This window comes from Somniosus microcephalus, chromosome 4 (assembly GCF_052327205.1).
Source record: "Somniosus microcephalus isolate GS21.2 chromosome 4, FLI_Smic_1.0, whole genome shotgun sequence".
Lineage (NCBI taxonomy): Eukaryota > Metazoa > Chordata > Chondrichthyes > Squaliformes > Somniosidae > Somniosus > Somniosus microcephalus.
Genome location: NC_140990.1, coordinates 111,492,192 through 111,512,601, shown reverse-complemented (window position 1 = coordinate 111,512,601; position 20,410 = coordinate 111,492,192). Strand labels below are relative to the sequence as shown.

Below are 20,410 nucleotides of genomic sequence, written 5' to 3'. Positions count from 1 at the left end.
GAGGAGGGAGGCAGGAAGAAAAAAATAAAATCACATTATTCCAAAACTGGACATTCCCGAAATCTGTTGATGCACCACCGCATATTCGCAATACAACACGATCTAACCCAGAGTTTAAGCAGCTCCGGCCCAGTCTCATTTGCTATTCCTGCGACACCGAATTTCACTTCACCCGGAATAAGCTCGGCTGTTCAAGATCCAAACACCGGAGACCATACCTTACGTGGAAGGTCTTTATTAAGTACAAACAAGTATTAAACATTAAAACCACATCCATACATGTACCGAGTTTGACAATCCCTGGCCACTTAGTGCCCGGCTCCCCTGGGACCACAGTCCCGCAGTAACGGCCATCAGCATCTTCGAAACCAGATACAAGGAAAGGAGATTTGGATTGGGGAAGATTCCCCTCTGGGGGTCAGGAAGAGCAAATCTTGCAGATTAGAGACTCGTGCATCACTATTCAAACAAAGTTAAACATTTCTGATCCAATAAGGTCAGCGACTGATCAAATCGGCCGGGTGAGCGCCAGCGGAGGGCGGATCGGTCTGAAGAATTAGTAACATTTCACACTGACCTGCTGAGATCCCGCGTGACCTTGGAGCAGTGAAATAAACCCCGGGCCTAAAATGTTACCTCTCGGGCGCTGGCCCGTTTTCAAAATTTCAGCTGATAAAAAACAGTTCCGCGGCCTGGTTGGGTTTTGAGACACTAAACCGGAATCATTCAATGACCGCAAGATCAGGATTATACCGGCGGCAGTAGTAAAACTAAAACATGGAAGAGTTTTCACAAAGGAGGCCCTTGGAGAAGACCGGACTGAGCAACGACAAACGGACACGGATCAGGAAATTCCGGCTCTCGACTGCTCACTGATCCCAGTTTTCACAGTCTCCCTTTACAGATGAACAAGGCGGGTTGAGGCTAAAAGTGCAGAGGGAAAGAGAAACGCGGAATTCAGTCTCAAGACAGTGACTTCTGGCGAGCTGGACTCACCCCGGCCCCGCTCTATTAATAGTTTGTGTCCCGGACACCCCGCGATAGACCGAGTGAGTCAGCAGGCCCCGAGATCCTCCCGTTCATGTCTCAGCCCGCTGGGAGAAGGGATATAAATCCCGGGTTTGATGGTTACCCGCGCCCACCCAGTTATTTCAGTCCAGTTTAAACAAGCTTCCCTTTACCCCGTTCTTTGTCAATCTGCTCTAATTGTGCTATTAATGTACAATGAGGAAGAGTGCGGGCCCGTTCATCCCCGACCTCCCTCCAATAACCAGTCAGGGAACGAGACTCCAATCCCCAGGGTCCTGTTGGGAAACAAACGGACGATTCCTGGGTCTCAATGTCCAGAGCCGGGAGCCATTAGTTGGCAGAATCTCACAGCTCAGACGCTGTCAGTTTACCTCTGGGGTCAGATTCAAATCCAGCCCGGAGTTGGCGAGGCCTCTCCCGGCTCGAAAAATACTTGGGCCTCAAGCCATTTCTCAACAGGCACAGCCCCGCCGTGGGCCCTGGTCAGAGCGGCAGATTCTGATACCAGCTCGGGCACCGCGTTGTTCGGGTCGGGCAGTAAGAGCTGGGCGTGTCCAGAGATGCTCGAACAGGCCAGTGTTTGGGGGATCAACGTTTAAATCGGTTCTCATTTCAAGGTTTATGAATTGAAGACTATGGGCAGAGAGCGCGGAGAAGGCCGTGTGTGGGGGCGGGGGGAGAAGGCGAAGATAGAAGGCCTCCGAGAATGGTCGGGAGAAGAGCCGACTGTAGTACCTGGTGTCTCCTAGCGCCTGGCCCGCTTGCCGCCTCTCGCTTGTGTGCGATGTTCAAACACGTCAATGTACTCTGCCATCGAGATATACTGCCCGAGAGCCGCATCGTTGCACTCCCTTTTCCTGGGGCAAGACAAGTTGAACGGTCTTGGCACGGTGCATCCTCTGGTTGAGTGTGTCTGGATTGACACTTGCGTTAGTGCAGAATCTCAATCTATTCGCCAATCCCAGGATTGGCATCAACTCATACAATGTCTTGCACCTTCTCCAAGGCCAATACATCCTTCCCGAGGCGCGTTGCCCAGAACTGAACCAAGTTCTCCAGAGGTGGTCCAAACAGAGCTCTGTACAACCAAATACTTCCACTGACGGCCTTCACTCGAGGAAGCCCAACATCCCATAGCCTTGTAAAGTTATTTTGTACCTGTCCACTAGTTTAATGATCTGCTCATGTGCCTCAATCTCTATTCCTTCAGTTCTTAGCTGACCACCATTTATAAAAATACTCGGATCCAAGTTCCTCAGGGTCTAAAGTGGATGACCTCCCTTCCCTTCATGAAACTCCAGCTGGCCACAGTTTTGCTCGATCAGCGGCCTTTTGAAAATTGCTGCTCCCACCTATACTACTAACTGTGCCATCCAACTCGCTCTCGTCAACACACTTGGATATACGGATCTCTATTCCTTCATCCAACTCATTGAAAGTGAAAAGCTGACGCCCCAGTACGGTTTCCCTAGGGGAACCGCCAGTCACAACCTGCCAATTGGAGTACGTGTCCAGTAGCCCGACTGTTTCCTGCCTGCTAACCAATGTCGAATGGCAGCCTCCTTTTCCATGTGCTTTCATTTATGCCAACAGCCTATTTCGTGAAACCGTAAACCAACGCCTTCTGAAGTCCATAGTAGAATTACATAGAATCCCCAACACAGGAACAGGCCGCTCGGTCCTACTGCTGCAAGCTACACAAGAGCTGCCTTCCAACCCTAGTTCATCAACTCCATGGGTAGAACCTTGTATTCCTTTCTCCCTCGTTAATGTAGCTGCTCCTTAAATGCATCTATACTATTTGCCTCAACTACCCTCGTGGTATCCAGTTCCACATTCTATCAAGTAGTTCTTGAAATCTTAGGGACGATCTTATGATCTAGTTTTGGGTTCTCTACAAGCAGACACATCTGTCTAGTTGTTTCCCCCAAAGCCCCGCATAACTGGAGACTTCCATCAGGTCACCTCAGCCCCAGCCAGTTAGTCTTTCCTGATCCGTGCAATTTCTTGCACCATGAGCCTTCTCCAGTGCCTCATTTTTCAATAGAGATCACGTGTACAGTACAGGAAGTCCTATACAAATTAACCAGAACTTCTGCTCTTCAATTCTTTGCTTCTAGTAAAACCCAGTTTGGTTTGTATGCGCTCTTAAACCGACCTTGCTGTTGCTACTTTTGATTTGAGAATCTGTTCGAGAAATTCTCCTCTACTCCATTTCAATTCTTGTTTACCAAGGATTGTGAACTCATTTACTTACCCAAGATGCACCAACTCCTTTAAATTAATTTCCATTTAAATACATTTAAAACGTGACCAAAAATAGGCAAATCAATTACCCTTTACAACGCTATGCTGGCTCCGTTGTCCAAGTGCTCAGTCAATCTACCACTAATGTCGTGGAGATTTGTCAATCTTCAGCCCCCATTACCATTTAGATTTAAAGCCAATTAATTCTACACAGTTTCCTCATTATTTCGCAAGTCTGCCATTTACTTATACTCAATTACAGCATGGGCTTCATCTGCTCAGATTATGGCACCAATTAATTATTCACGTTTATATTAGGAAAAAGCGGGTGGTCGTGAGTGACGTGCGCCCCCTTGAAAATCGATAAGTGAAAATACGGAAATGGTGGCCATGTTGAATAATGCCAGACATCAACGAAATGTGGACTCAATGAAAGCAAACAGTAATGGCACTAAGTGACCCAATGGCTCCCATCCCAGGGATTTAAAGGGAGCAGATAAGAACATGCCAGATGCGCCAACTATGATGTTCCAAATTGTTCTCGATTCAACAACTATTCCTTTAGTGGGAAAACTGCATGATACTCGCTATTCAAGGAGTGTGAAACCAGGAATTAGAGCAGTTAGCCCAACACCTGTTGTGAAATTACTAGAGTCCAAGGATGTAGAGACTAAACATTTGAAAAGTGGCAGCTGATCAGAAAGCCTACATGGATCGGTGAAAGGCAGGTCATGCCTGACGGAGGTGGAGTCGGAGGAGGGTCTATGGAATTCCAAAAGGCATTCAATAAATTCCTCAAGACTGTTAGCTAAAAGTTCAAGCTCATGGAATTGAAGGCAAATTAACCTTATTAGGAAATTGGATAATTGGCAGGATGTAACTAGTGGTGTCCCACAGGAATGTGTTGGGCCTCAACTATTCACTATTTATTAACTAAATGGGATAGAAAGGCACATGGGCAAAACTGTGGCAAATGGATTTCAAAGCAAGTGTGAGGTCATCCACTTTTGAATGCAGGATAGATCAGAGTACTTTCCAAATGGTGAAAAGCTAGTAACAGTAGAGGCCTAAAAAAAGGCCTCCCGCCCTGTACATAGATCGTTAAAATTTCACGGACAGCGACAGAAAATCAAAAATAGCTAATGAATGCTGGTCTTATATCTCGAGGATTAACCAAGGGGGAAGAGGTAGAAGTTATGCTACTGTTAGACAAAGCCCTGGTTAGACTACACCTGGAGAACTGAGCACAGTTCTGGGCACCACACCTTAAGGATATCAAATCAACTTATTGTTAGTGCACAAGTGCATACAACGAAATATAGGCTTGTGGTTCCCAAGAGTGTACATTTAGATTAAGACATTTAAACATTCAACATACATTTGGCTTGTAATACATGAACATAAGCATAACCATAATAAAGTGCATTGGCAGATGTGCAGGCTTTAGAGTTTATTTCTGGAGTTCAGTAGGATGATAGCCCTAGGAAAAAAGCTGTTCCTAAATCTGGTAGGTACGGGTACGTATATTGGCTTGGCCTTGGAGGGAGTGCAGTGTAGGTTTACTAGAATACCTGACTGCCAAGGGTTAATTACGAGTAGAAATTATACAAACAGGAGTGGTATTAGCTGGCATTTAAGCTTAAGTGGATTTGGTCGAAGTTAGATATTAAAGCGAACTGAAGGTAAAGAGAGAAACTATTACTCCTGGTTGGAGTCTAGGACTAGGGGACATAGCCTATTGGAACCACACCTTTCAGGGGTGAAGTTAGTAAACGCTTCGACATAAAATAGTTAGAAGTTTGGAACTTCTGTAAACGGCAATTAATGCTGGGATCAATTGTTAATTTTAAATCTAAGATGGATAGATCGTTAGCCAAAGGTACTAAGGGATATGGGGCAAAAGCGAGTATATGCAGTTAGGTCACAGATCAGCCATGATCTCATAGCAGAACAGGTTCGAGGGGCTAAATAGCCTGCTCCTGTTTATGTAGGCATCAGGGCTTTTAATGAGAAACGGCTCAAGGTATCTTGGGATTCCTCTCAGCGTTAAATGGATGGTGAAATGTTACCGTGGTTCTCGGTATTCACTCACCGAGGGCGGGTACTTGCGGAGATCCTTGATGAAGTGCGACAGTTTGTACTCTTGGTCTGATCCGAACTCCCGGTGACCTTCGGCTGGCCTGTTTGTGTGGAGCTGTATATTGATCGGCCTGGTGAGCGGGATGGAATTCCTCATGTTCTGACCTGAGGAGATCACAAGATTGAAGGCGGCATCGGATAGCTCAGTCCGCTTAAAGACCCAACACGCATTTGCCATTTCCACACTACCGATAGGTACTTAACAGACACTGCTCCATCCAAATTCCCTCCGGTTTTTCCCCACACAAGCACCTCTTTACCCGGTCCCAGCTTTAGCTACAAATTTGCCATTTTTACATTGAATTGATGAATCCAATGTCTTCCTGTAGATTAACTCAAGATGGGCAAGGCATCAGGCCTTCCCCAGTCTGCCCACAAGACCCGATGCTCACCTTGGACCCTCAGCCTGACTAGCAAGTGCCCACTGTATCCTTCACCCAAGCTCGCATTCTCGAGATTCTGCTAAGAACAAACTGAACACTAATGAGATATCATGGATGATTAAAGCCACAAGGGAAAAATGAGGGCAAGGAAAGAGGCATACATTACGTGGACAGCAAGGGGAGAGCATAAGGGAGAATACGACGAGATTAGGAGAGAAGTCAACAATTAGGAAGGCAAAGAGGAACTATGAAATTAAATCAAGGAACATGTAAAATATTTTAGACAAGCTAAAAAAGGGGAAGTCGGAATGGGAATTGGGCCACTAAGATGGACAGGATCATACCACAGGCCGTGATAGAGAGATGGCAGAAATTAAATAATTACTTGGCTTCTATATTTACCAGGGAGATAGAACAGGTGGACATGACGCTGGAAGGCAAAATTAGAAATCTGCATTGAGATATTAAATAAACTAAATCAAACTAAGAAAAAACCTGGTTCAGATGGGTTACATCTGCACATTTTAATATAATCTAGGGAAGAGATAGGCTCATACTACATATATTTAGTAATTCGTTAAAAATGGTGGTGCCAGAGGACTGGTGGTTAGCTAATATACCTATATTTAAAGGAGATAGAACATGTCCAGGGAACTATAGACCAGTCAGCTTAAATGGTGGTAGGAAATATAAATGGAATACCGACTAAAGGAGAAAACAGAAAATCTAGAAAAGCCAAAAAAGGAATAGCCAACATTGATTTCAAAAGGGAAAGCTTGTTTGTTCAACCTCTGAATTTTTTTGAAGAGGCACCAGGGAGAGCAGACAAGGGTGATGCAGTAGGTGTTATTTATCTAGATTTGCAAACGGCCTTCAAATAAGGTACTACATAAGAGACTGATGAACAAAGTCAGAGAATGCAGAGTCAGGGGACAAGTAGCAAAATGGATAACTAGCTGGCTTGAGGAAAGGATGGACAGGCTGGGTCTCCTTTCTCTTGAAAAAGGGACAGCTGAGAGGTCTTTAAAATTATGAAAGGTTTACTAGTGTAGCTAGAGAGTGTTTCCACTTGTGGGGAAAGAGCATAACTAACTAGAGGCCATCAATAGAAGATAGCCACCAAGAAATCAAATAGGGAATTCAGGAGAAACTTCTTCACTCAGTGGTGAGAATGTGGAACTCACTACCACAGGGAGTGGTTGAAGCAAATAGTATGGATGTACTTAAGGGAGAAGGGAATAGAGGGCTACAGATGGAGTTAGATGACGAAAGACAGGGGGAGGCTCGAGTGGAGCATAAATGCCAGCATGGACTGGTTGGGCCGAATAGCCTGTTTGCACCACAGCCTATAATGTAATCTCTGAACCTTTTAGTCAACCTATAGTTTGTCTGTGGAATCTTCGATGCATATTGGAAATCTGGGTGTCTCTCCTCGTGGATCTCACTGCTTCCCACTTGGGATATCACTTCTCCAGTCACCCCCAAAATTTAAAAGTTGCGGGATTTTCACTTTCTGAACCCTTATTAACGGAAAGTCCACAGCAGGAGCTGAAGAGGTTGCTGTAGTGCAAGTGAAGGCGAACAGCAAGAAACATTCTATAAAACTGGATACATCAGCAGAGCAAGGGGACCATTTCAGAATTAACAGGAGGGCGTTTGAAGTGACGCAGCTCAGAAGGGCACAAGGTCAATATTCAAGTTCTCCTAGAACTTGAGAAACGGTCCACCTATGTGGTGCTGATTAAGGCCCAGGACAGTCTCACGCCTTGGGGCAGAGTTGCTGGACTCTGGCAGAGCATCAACGACAGCAATTCACTGGCCATCATCCATCTCAGAAGAGGGAAACACGAGGGACACCACTTGACATGTCAGCAGCTCTACATTGGAATATGGCAATGATCAGGCTCAGAGATGTGCCCGCTCCTTCATAGAACTGCCTCACAAACATAACCACTTGGGCAAGATCCTGGAGGCCATTGATAGTGGGAGCCCCCACCCAATGTTTTCTCGTGGACGATCATTTATCCTAATAGATTTACCGTGATCCGATGGTCCAAGTGTACTGCATGCCACTAGCCAGAAGATGGACCTGGATTAATCATATTCTGTATTCCTGACAAAGATCCTAAACAAATGTGGCGCTGGACGCGACCCAACAGGGATGCAGCTGAAGTGAACTTGAAAGGATGAGCTGGAGTTAAAAGCCCAAGACAGAATGGAGCGGTGTCGTTTGGCTACTGCCTTATTTATCGGCACAGGAAGAATGATCCAGGGCCCCAGAAGGAATTGAGGCCATTCTGAAGTCACTCAGTGCCAGTGAAAGCGTTCAGCGCTATCCATCCCCGGGATGCTCAGTAGGGATGTGGTGCCACGCCATCCTGCTGGGAAGAAACAATACAGATACAGGCGACTGGTGACTCCAAACTCAGCAGATTAAAGAAGCCGATCTTCAAACGGACCCAATTAGCAGCCTCTGCCGCTGTGTTAAACACTGACCATCAGCCTCTGATCAACTAACTGATGGAATTGGCTAATGGTCCGGGATTCTTTCCCTTGTAGAACAGACTCAGATGAAACTGCTGACAGTGACAATCATGAAAAATGAGCTTTTCGAATGGACAATGTTGGGAATCAAATTGAACTCAACTCTAGATGATCATCGCAGGTAGAGCTCCAGTTGGAGAAACAGAAACTGAATTACTTACAAGGCAATACAACCTACGCGCCAGCCTTCTCCCCATAGTTCAGTGGGTTACAAATAGCCTGTGGACTATCTAATGCTATTTCGTGAGGATGGCTTTAATGAACCTTGCATTTCATCTCTCCAACACTGGCTATAGACACCTCCCTCCAAAAAGGTACACGTGGAATCTCTTCCAAATCAGCCACGCACAGTCAACTAGCTTACTTGTGCCAGCAATCGCGAGATGCATCATTGCTTCGTTTTGCCGCCTGTGCTCTGCCGTCTCCCTTTGTAATCGAGAGATTGTTGACATTTCCCGCTCCTCCGAGCTCATTGGCCTCCAGTATACATGGCTCCTGGACCGCCTAGGGGGTAAAGGGAAGCACAGATGTGCTTAGTTCACTCAGAAAAGCGGAGTTGGCAGTTAGTTCACGCAGTCTGGCCAACACTACAAATTAGACAGTCTTTTCTTCATAAACTTGATTCACACCAACAATTCAAGCTCTCCAAAGAGAAAGAAAGCAAGTTTATTTTAAGACCTGTTATATAGCTCATCACGTCCCAAAACGCTTTAGAACTTGGAAGTGTAGTCACTGTTGCAATGTAGGAACCGTGCCAGCCAATCTGAACACAAGCTCCCACAAATAGACTAGATAATGTTTAATCTGATACTTTGTTTAACTTGTCCCATTACCACCTCCTTTTGCCTTGAATATCTGAACATCTCCTGCCTTGTATCCCATCACAGACCTTCCCCTTTGTTTTCATCCCCTCCCCCACTTTCCCAGCCACTGCAGTTGCTTAAAAATCTGTTCCATTTCCTGCTTTTTTCCAGTACTGACGGAAGGTCATCGACATGAAACGTTAAATCTGTTTCTCAGATGCTACCTGACCTCCAGCATTGTTTTTATTTGAGATTTCCAGGATCTGCAGTATTTTTAGATAATCTGTTTCACTGACGTTGATGGATGGAATATTGGCCAGCACACCGCTGATAACTCCCCTGCTGTTTTAGTGCCATGGGAGATTTTGCGTCCATCTGAGAACAGACAGGGCCTGGGTTTAATGTCTCATCTGAAAGGCGAGCACCAGCAACAGTGCAGCACTCCCTCAGTACTGCACTGGTGTCAGCCTAGATTATTATACAGGTTTTTGCAGTGAGACTTGAAACCACAACCTCCTCACTCAGGCGAGGGTGCTCCAACTGAGCAGCAGCTGTCTCTTCCCTGCCTCTCCCACAAAAGTGGCGAATTCCTAAAAAAAACCAGGTTCAATTTGCACCCCAACCCCAGTAATTTACAAGGTGAGCAGGAATTGGGACAGGTGCCAGGACCTGAACTATAGGGGGCTTCACTGGAGTAATGAGTCAGCTGGTGATCATCCTCTAGCCAGGTCTCGGGCTTTTTAAGTTCAGGGTTATTCGGAGGGAAAATGTCCTCCAGCATCGAGTGAAGGCTCAAACCTTCGGGGTGAGCGAGACCAGCTCGGAGTCCTGTAGACTTCCTTAGCACAGGTCACCCATTAGCGGGGCTGCGATAGCTAATCTGGCTCTGAACTTCAAAAATCACCAGGTCTGCAATGGTCACTTCTATTCCCAGTCCTACTTCCCCTCGGCCCCAGAGTCACTGGAGGGTCGCTAGTTCCTGGTTAGAAAATTGAACTGCGCGGGTTTGAGCCTCACGCACGGACAACAGACAGGGAGCCAACGCCTCAGATTTACGAGACCAGAGGTGACACTACACTGGAGCCATTCCCCATCTCTTATTCTAAATGGATAGTGGGGACACCTGATGGTCCAACACTCCGCTGAAGCGGTAGAAATCAGGTCCAGACTAAGGAATTAAGCTTCGATCGGTTTTAACTATTAAGTGGTGCGTTTAACCCAGGGAATCACTGCAAGAAACAGCGTGAATTTAGAAGCAGCATGAATTTAGAATTTACACAGGTCTCAAAAGACAATATCCGGACACTGACTTTTGGGCGGCATGACTTCACTTTACTAATCCTGATGAATCCGAGGCAAATACGAAACTCGAGGTTTGATTTGACAGGAGAGCAGTTAGCACGGGTGACAACAGCAGATAGAGGCTCAATGTGGTGAATCGGGATTGATGGAAATCACAATCGGAAGTTTACGGTACAGAAGGATGCCATTCGTCCCATCATGTAATGTCGAAATAGCCATCTAGTCTAATCCCACTTTCCATCTTTTGGTGCGTATCGTTACAGGTTACTACACTTTGTGCATATCCAAGTACTATGTAATGCGATGAGGGTCTCTACCACCCTCAGGTAGCGAGTTCCAGGCCCCCCACCCCACCACCCTCGGTGAACATTTCTAAACACCTCTAAAGACGACTTTCAATCTGTTCTAGTTATTGACCTCCAACTGAAATAGGACCGTCCTATCCACTATCTAGACCCCAGTTTATACACCTCAATGCAAACCACCCCAGCCCATCCAATCATTCCTCATTGCTAAAGTTCTCCAGTCCTGTCAACATCCTGGTAAATCCCCTTGTACTTTTAGTGCAATCACATTTCCTTTAATGGCGACCCCAAAGCTGTATGCAGGGCTCTAGCCGAACTATTAGCAAGGGATACAAGGCAATCTTTCCCTGGCCCCCATCAGACCCGCGACCGAGAGAAAGAACAGTTGCAACAGGAGCTATGCATTTATCCCACTGATTCGGATTCTCGGTTAAAAGGCACCGCCCTAAAAAGTCAAGTCATTGGGGAAGCTGGACACTGAAGGAACAAGCCCAGTTCGGACCGACGTGTGTATGCAACTTAATTGAGAACTGTGGGAGATCGAGGCAGAGTCAGCTTGGGTCTCCGGGGGACCACCACGTGACCTCGAGCACCTCCCGATTGTTGGGCTGCAGCAAGCCTGCCGGAAGAGAAGGCGATTCATTGAACATCCAATTATCTTTATCAGAGGGAGACCATCTTCAGGCTCAAATAAGGAAGCGTTATATGGAACCAAGTGAAACCTGTTGGTTATTAATACCACATTCAGTTAGTCCTGACTGTGGGAGTTACTACCTGGTGAATCGCCACTGTTCTGGAAAGGAACTCGAGCTTAAATTTACCGGACAAATTACTGGTGAAGTCTAGATATGAGCAACTGGCGGTGGGAGAAATTACGACCAAGACCAGCCAGTTCTCAAAGGAGACCAAATTGGGCAGGTGAGAGAAGCCAGCCGATTTCTGGCCACAGTTTAAAGAGGCTCAATGAACCGCAGCCCCGGCTCCCGGGATGTAACCAGGCTGAATTAACAAGGCGAGTCTTCAAACAGCATTCGAGCTGACTGTTCCACTTGCAGCCAGTGAACTGTGAAGTGAGGAGCCGCCAGAGCAAGGCCGACAGTCACGATATCCAGAGAGTAGTGAGAGTCTGCGCCTGCGCCTGTTCTTTCGGCGTGCAATCCATGCACTTTTATCCCCTGCAAGCATTTATCCAGTTCCCTTAAGGCTACTGTTCAGTCGGCATCCACCATCCCAGCAGGCAGTGCATTCCAAAGACTAACCACTCGTAAAGTTTCTCATGTCGCCTTTGGTTCTTTTGCCAATCACCTTAAATCTGTGCCCTCGTGAGCTACCCTTCAGCCATTGTAAGAAGTTTTCTAAACCCTTTGATTTTAAACACTATTAAACAGCCGATTAGCCTCCTCGGCTCCAAGGAGAACCGCCCCAGCTTCGCTATCCACGTAACTGCAATTACTCATCCCTGGAACCATTCTGGTAAATTTCGTCTGTACATAAGAACATAAGAAATAGTAGCAGGAGTAGGCCAATCAGCCCCACGAGCCTGCTCCGCCATTCAATAAGATCATGGCTGATCTGATCCTAACCACCAATCCACTATCACAGGACCATCTACTGAATCAAACAGAATGAGACACGAAATAGGAGCAGGATCAGGCTACATGGCCCCTGGGCCTGCTCCACTACCCACAGGGCCATGACCGATCCAAACCTAGACTCATGTCCAAATTCCTGCCCGCTCCCCATAACCCTTAATTCTCTTTACTTCTAGGAAAGTGTGTTTTTAAATTTATGTAATGTAGCTTCTACAGCTTTTTGGGGCAGCATATTCCATGGACCTACCACCCTGAGTGAAGTAGTTCCTCATCTCAGTTTTGAAAGGGCAGCCCCTTATTCTAAGACTATGCCCCCTAGTTCTAGTTTCACCCATCATCGGGAACATCTTCCTTGCATCCACCCGATCCAACCCCTTCACAATCTTATATGTTTCAATAAGATCGCCTCATTCTTCTGAACTCCAATGAGTAGAGTCCCAATCTACTCAACCTCTCCTCATATGTCCATCCCCGGGATTAACCGAGTGAACCTTCTTTGTACTGACTCGAGAGCAAGAATGTCCTTTCTTAAGTATGGACACCAAAACTGTACGCAGTATTCCAGGTGCAGTCTCACCAATACCTTGTACAACTGAAGCAATACCTCCCTATTTTTACATTCTATCCCCCTAGCAATGAAAGCCAACATTCCATTGGCCGCCTTAATCACTTGCTGCACCTGCATACTAACCTTTTGAGTTTCCTGCACCAGGACCCCCAGATCCCTTTGTACTTCAGTACTTTCCAGTTTCTTGCCATTAAGATAATAACTTGCTCTACGATTTTTCCTGCCAAAGTGCATAACCTCACACTTTCCAGTATTGTATTCCATCTGCCAAATCTCTGCCCACTTAGCTTGTCGATGTCCCCTTGCAGGTTTTTTATGTCCTCCTCACTCACTACTTTCCCTCCCATCTTAGTATCATCTGCAAACATTGATGTTACACTCGGTCCCCTCCTCCAAATCGTCCCCTCCTCCAAATCGTTAATAGATTGTAAAGAGTTGGGGACCCATCACTGACCCCTGTGGAACACCACTAGTTACTGATTGCCAGTCTGAGAATGAACCATTTATCCCAACTCTGCCTTCTGTTAGATAGCCAATCCTCTATCCATGCCAGAATATTACCCCCAAAATCCTGTGATTTTTTATCTTAAGCAATAATCTTGTGTGGCACCTTGTCAAATGCCTTTTGGAAGTCTAAATACACTACGTCCACTGGTTGCCCTTTATCCACCCTATACGTTACTTCCTCAAAGAACTCCAGCAAATTTGTCAAACATGACTGCCCCTTCATAAAACCATGCTGACTTTGTCCTATTAAATTATCCAAATGTCCTGTTACTGTCTCCTTAATAATGGACTGCAAAATTTTACCTACCACAGATGTTAGGCTAACCGGTCGATAGTTTCCAGCCTTCTGTCTACTGCCCTTTTTAAATAAGGGTGTTACATTTACAGTTTTCCAGTCTGCCGGGACCTTTGCCGAGTCCAAGGAGTTTTGGAAAATTACCAATGCATCCACAATCCCTACCGCCACTTCCCTCAAGACCCTAGGATGTAAGCCATCAGGTCCAGGTGATTTATCCGCCTTGAGTCCCATTATTTTACCGAGTACCACTTCCTTAGTGATTTTGATCGTGTTTAGCTCCTCCCCCCCTTTAGCCCCCCTGTTTGTCCAGTGTTGGGATATTTAGTGTCTTCTACTGTAAAGACTGATACAAAATATTCATAGTGTTTTTGCCATCTCCATATTTCCCACCATTAATTTCTCAGTCTCATCCTCTAAGGGATGAACATTTACTTTAGCCACCCTTTCTTTTTATATAACTATAAAATTCTTCCTATCTGTTTTTATATTTTTTGCTAATTTACTTTCATAATCTATCTTCCATTTCTTAATCAATCTTTGTTATTTTTTGCTGTCTCAAAGTTTTCCCAATCCTCCCACTAGATTTGGCTACATTATATGCCCTTGTTTTTTGTCAAATACTATCCTTAATTTCTTTACTTAGCCACGGATGGCGGTCTTTTCTTTTACACCCTTTTCTTCTCAGTGGAATATATATTTTTTGGAAGTTGTAGAATAACTCCTTAAATGTACACTACTGATCATGTATCGTCTTACCCTTTAATCTATTTCCCCAATCCACTCTACTCAATTCCATTCATACCTGCATAGTCTCCTTTATTTAAGCTTAGCACGCTTGTTTGAGATCCAAACTTCTCACCCTCTATTTGAATATGGAATTCAACCATGTTATGGTCACTCATTCCAAGGGGATCCTTTACTAGGACATTTGTAATTAATCCTGTCTCGTTACACAGGACCAGATCTAAGGTTGCTTGCCCCCTGGTCGGTTGTTAGTTGCATACTGCTCAAGAAACCCATCCCTAATACACTCAATGAACTCATCCTCAAGGCAGCCCTGCCCAATTTGATTTGTCCAATTAATATGATAGTTAAAATGCCCCATAATTATAGATGTTCCCTTATTACAACCCTCAACTATTTCCTGATTGATACTCCGTCCAACAGAGTTGCCATTGTTCGGAGGCCTATAGACTACACCCACCAGTGCTTTTCCCCCCTTATTATTCCTTACCTCCACCCAAACTGTTTCATTATCCTGATCTTTTGACCCAATATCATTTCTCTATTACAGTGATTATTTCCTTTATTAACAGCCACCCCACCTCCTTCCTTCCTGCCTGTCCTTCCTTCCTCAAATACTTGCATATCCTTCCTAAAATATGACCAGAACTGAATGCAATACCCCCGTTGTGGCCTAACTAGCGCTTTATAAAGGTTAAGCATAACTTCTTCATTTCTCTACTGAATACCTCTATTAAGCCCAAGATCTCATATGTCCTGCCACCTTCAGGGACCTATGCACATTAACTCCCAGGTCACTCTGTCCCTACACAAGTTGCGCCCTTAAGTGTATATTGCTGCTCCCTGTTCCTTCTGCCAAAATGCATCACCTCACTTAAATTCCATCTGCCACTTGCCTGCCTATTCTGCTAGCCTTTCTATCTCTTGTTGCAGTCGATTGGTTTCATCCTCATGGTTTGTCATGTCTGACATCAAGTCTTGCAACTCCAATTTACCCGGGCCAGATCCTAATCAATTCACTGAAAATAGCCCTCCATAACTAGACTAAATCTTACCATACTATGATAAATATACGAGATGCTCTCCAAATGTTACATTCACCAATTGATCGAGTTAGTTCCAGGACTACATCCAGCAATGCCTCTTCCTCTTTGGCTAATAAACCTACTGATCAATAAATTTCTCTTGAGCACACCCGAATTCCCTCCTTGAAATATCACAGCCCCATTCCATAGAGGGAGTTAATGTCTCCCATTATCACTACTATCGTTCATGCATCTCTAGTTTTTGAAAAAATCTGCCCATGTATCTCCTTCACTATTTAATGGCCTATAAAATACCCCAAGTAGCCCAATGTCTCCACTTTCTCAACTACAAATCAAAGATTCTGCCTTTGATCCTCAAGGACATTTAGAATATTTCCCTCGATCAAAACCGCTACCCCCTCGTGCTTGGTCCCCTCCCCTGAAGACTTTGGAACCACCATATGAAGCATCCAATCCTCACATTGAGCCAGTTCTCGTTAGTGCCACATCATATTCGCGGTTTTTTGCGCCTGCAGCTCACCAACCTGTGCACACATGCACTCCAAATCGAACTTGGACTTTATTTTCTATGATCCCACCCAATTCTGTATTTCTAACTGGAACTCAGTAGTGTACATCTTATTTCTACTCTAAATACTACATATTGGTGCCCAACCATACTGCCGAATTAGTTTAAATCTTCCCAACATTGACTAACTTGCCCAGAAGTATTGGTCCCAGCTTTGTTCTGGTGCAAGCCGGCCTTCTTGAACAGGCCCCTCCCGCTACAGAACTGCTCCCAATGTCCCAGGGATCTGAAGCCCTCCCTCCTGCACCATGTCTCTAGCCATTCATTCACCTCCCATTTCTGCTCACTAGGACGTGGCACTGGGAATAATCCAGAGATTACTACCTTGGAGGGTCTGCTTTTTAAATTAATGCTGTGTTACATTTCTGGCAGCAACAATCCCCCTAAAATCTATGTTGAAACTAGTTCGAATCCCAATTCAACGAAGCTAATCACCAATCCTTCGGTAGTCACCGGTCGGTGGAGGGGGAGCACAGACAAGCCGGATCGTATCAGGCAGGGTCTTCAGAGATCCTGGATAATTCCTGGAAATCCGAACTCATTCCTCACATTGAGCCTGGTCTTCACGGCCAACGGGGAGACTGAATGATGACACGGCCAATCTAAAGGACTCGGCATTACTTACCCCAGAGGCTGGGCCGGACCCTCAGCAGCGGACAGTCGGCCGTCGGTGGACCGTCTCCTGGCCTCCAGCGAATTTACCGTGTTCGGGGGACTGGTGGGGATTCCAGCGCTCGACGCTTCGCCCTCTGCAGAGACAGGAGGAGAGAGGCAGGAGTTTAGGAGGTGGGGGCGGTCAGAGCTCTTAAACTGTGACACTGAGGCCAAGCCGGTATTCTAAGCCAGTCTACAGCCATTTTCACAAACTCCAGGATCCGAGTCTGGAATTGAGCCCTCGATCCCACAAGAGACACTCCCCGGAGTAGGAATTCGCAGCCCTTCCGTGTACAGAGGGTGAGCGGTTAATAAAGGAACGGGGTAAATCTTCGGCCCCCAAGCCTTGAAAATCACTCGCTCGGGTTCGCTTGATTTTAGGAGCATATACACAAGCACCAAACAGATCCATTCCTAACTCGTTATTCGATTTAAACGGCGGGCGCTCACGGGGCATCGCAGGTTGTCGTCACAAAAGCAGAAGTTGCGCTGTAAGAGGATTCTACGATAGACACATCCTGCATTACAAGCCTTGAAAGGGATCCCAGCCCAGCGTTAGAAAGACAATAACCCGAGTCAGAACAGTTCTTCATTCTCTCCCAAGCCACTTCAGCAAAGGATGACGACATGTCATTCTAACCCAGCCGGTTATAATCCTCCGGGAACTTCCAGCCCAGAGACTGTGCGGCAGGCAGTGGGTTCGGTCCCAGTGAGAAGTTGAACAGTCTCCGGGCTCGGTCTGTTCACGGCAGTAATTTGAACCCAGCCTGGTCTGTGGGTTGTGAGCCCAGACTCCCGAGAGCCTGGATTGGAAAGATCACTCGAGTGGCCCACGTGGCTAGCCGGGTCGGACGGGTAGGTCACCGAGACAGAGGCGGGGCAAAGTTTGAAAAGTAAACTTCACATCGAAAGTGTCTAACCCGGCAGTACCAGGTTCGGTGCAAAAAGTGAAACATTATTCGGAGAGATGACAGTATACAGGGCGGTAGAATTTGGGAACTCATCCGCAAACAATGGATAGCTCAAATGTTAAATTTAACTCAGATGTGTTAACCAAAGGTATTAGGGGCAAAGGCGGGAATGAGTTAGGTCACAGATCAGCCATGATCTCATTGAACGGCAGAATATTGCTCGAGGGGCTAAATTGCCTCCTCCTCTTCCTGTTGTCCTATAGCATCGGTTCTGGTCAAAGTTCAGATTTTCTTCTGAAATAAAGACTTGCATCAGTATAGCGCCTCTTCGACCGCCAAACGTCTCAAAGCGCTTTACAGCCAAAGCAGTACTTTTGAAGTGGAGTCACTGTCGTAGTGTGGGAAACGCAGCAGCCAATTTGCAAACAGCAAGCTCCCACAATGATAGTGCCCAAATAATCTGCTTTAGTGATACTGATTGAGGATAAATATTGGCCAGGACAACAGGGAGAACTCCCTGCTCTTCAACCACTGTTAGAATCTTAAATCTCCGAGAGCAGACAGGGCCTCGGTTCAACATCTCACCCTCCAGCCAATGCAGCACTCAGTCCTGCGCTGGATTCTCAGCCTAGATTTTTTTATGCTCAAGTGTCTAACGGGAATTAACCCATAACCTTCAGGTGTGGGTGGTACCAGCGGAACCACAGCTCGACACAAGTGAATCAGTAAAGTGGGCATTAAACTCCGCTCATCATGACCGAGTTGCAGATGGACCGGGTTTAATTTGTTTTCTAATTCCTTTTACCCAGTTTGATTACAAATTAAATGTTACAATACCTTGATATTTGCAAAGTATTTTCCAAATTTAACAAACCGTTAAGGCCCAGCAAGTGAACTAGTGCCCCGTCACAGCTCTTGAGAGCAAGGGCCCCTCCAACACCCAACTGGCAAGGTAAAAATTCTACTCACATCTAGTTCCTCTCTACAAACCCAGAGTAAGATTAGAGACAGTGGAAAGATGTGGGGCAAGCCATTAGATCTGGACTGAGATTAATCTCCACGCTCACATCACAACTTAAGTGACTACACTTAATGTGTTATTGGGCACAAGGTGCTTTGGGACATCGAGGTCATGAAAGACGCTACATGAATGAAAGTTTAAGATTCTTAACACCATTAGAAAAGAGATCATTCTAATAGCCAGGAGACATTAAACATCCAGGACACCGAGTGAACCTTCTCCAGACTCGGCCGCTAAACCAGGGATCTCCCAAACATCTGGATTTCAGAGACCGAGTGAGTAGAAAGAAAAAGCAACTTACCGGAATCGCAGAGTTCTTCCCGTTCAATCAGAGGGCTCACCACAGCCTTTGGAACGCCACATCTCCAAGGTATACAAGGTAAATTGATTTTGGCACCACTCTCCATATCTGCTACTTTTACACCGAATGACATTTAATCTGATCTGCATCAGAAGGAGACAATTAGCTCAGTTAGGAATGGCCATTAACATATCTTGAAGACACGGTAATGTGGCAGCAAATAGAGGAAAGAGTGAAGGAGGTTCAGAAATGATGGCGGAGCAGGCTCGAGCGGCCAAGTGGCCTATTCAGGTTCTTCTGATTGCAGCGCTGTACTCCCGGCCAAGTAGCTTACAAAAGAGGCTTAGCCTAAATCAGAAGGAATCAAGCAGCCGAGACCAGGAGTCCACCCCAAGACCTGGAAAACCAAACACGCCGGTTAACCAGCGGCTTATAAATAATTAAATAAGAGATTACAGCAACTATCTCAAACATCATCAGCACAGAAACTGCTCCAACTTCAACCCGAAACTTTTTGGTTCCCAACTAAAGACAGAAGGAAAACAAACAGAGCAGGGAGAGAGAAACAATCGCCCGCTCACTAAAACTTGCTCTGCTGTAACTCCAGAAACCACTTCCAGAGAATATCAGGTCAAACCTCGCTAAGCGTCTCTCACCTCTGTGTTTACCTCTCTTCAGCCCACAGCTCTGCTTTATACGGGACTCTAACCGTGCGTTGACCAATCAAACCTCAGCTTTAATCAAATCCTTGTGACCAGTGACGTCAGCATTTTTCTCGTCCAATGGGTTTCCGTGCTGATTGAGAGACAGCATCTTGTCAGGTCGCTACACATTGGAACTTACGTTCGACTGAATGAAGGACTCTTGCTCCCAGGTGTTGACTCGTTATCGACTGCCGCCTGGTGAGCGTGAAGTCTGCCGGACAGATGAACGAACACATAGGCATGCACGCAGATAGAAACGGCATACAATGTATGCAGTCATGCACTTGGAATTTATGCTTGAGCGAACGAATGGACGAATGGAGGAATGAATGATTAAACAAATGCCAGTTGGACTGGCGTGTACGGATTCTTGGTTTATTGCATGTTTGCAGTTTGTATTGTAAATATTACTGATTTACCTGTAAAATTTATTGTTGTATTATATTGTTGACCATAACTGGTCAATGAATGTAATGGATTTACTATGTAATTGTTGAGTTGTATAAATGTTGTTGTATTTGAATGTTAAAATTAGAAAAAAAGAGGATAACAGGTTTTACCAAGTAAAAATGAGGTGTTACTAGATTGCTAGTAGGACTGATATGTATTGTTTTTTACTATGGGTACTTGTATTGTTGACATTGTATTTGTCTGGAAAAAATGTATTCTTCTATCTTGTATTAATTTTAAAGCTGATTTTTGTTAAGGTTAGCTTTATTGTGGTTAATGAATGTAATGGATTTA

General features: G+C 45.5%; 1 protein-coding gene across 2 annotated transcripts; it reads right to left on the bottom strand.

The window, feature by feature from the left end:
- Positions 1 to 219: 219 nt before the first annotated feature.
- Positions 220 to 19,616, bottom strand: LOC147119671 (targeting protein for Xklp2-like). 2 transcript variants are annotated; one of them, XM_085983760.1, is made up of 7 exons: positions 19,600 to 19,616; positions 18,963 to 19,105; positions 16,701 to 16,824; positions 8,707 to 8,846; positions 5,369 to 5,520; positions 1,765 to 1,942; positions 220 to 924 (listed from the first exon to the last, which is right to left on the bottom strand). In XM_085983760.1, exons 2-6 carry the CDS (start codon positions 19,093 to 19,095, stop codon positions 1,775 to 1,777), a joined length of 717 nt encoding a protein of 238 aa, XP_085839886.1. In that variant the 5' UTR covers positions 19,096 to 19,105; positions 19,600 to 19,616; the 3' UTR covers positions 220 to 924; positions 1,765 to 1,774. The 2 variants fall into 2 exon arrangements, with proteins under 2 accessions (XP_085839886.1, XP_085839887.1); XM_085983761.1 differs by lacking the exon at positions 1,765 to 1,942.
- Between the last annotated feature and the right edge of the window lie 794 nt (positions 19,617 to 20,410).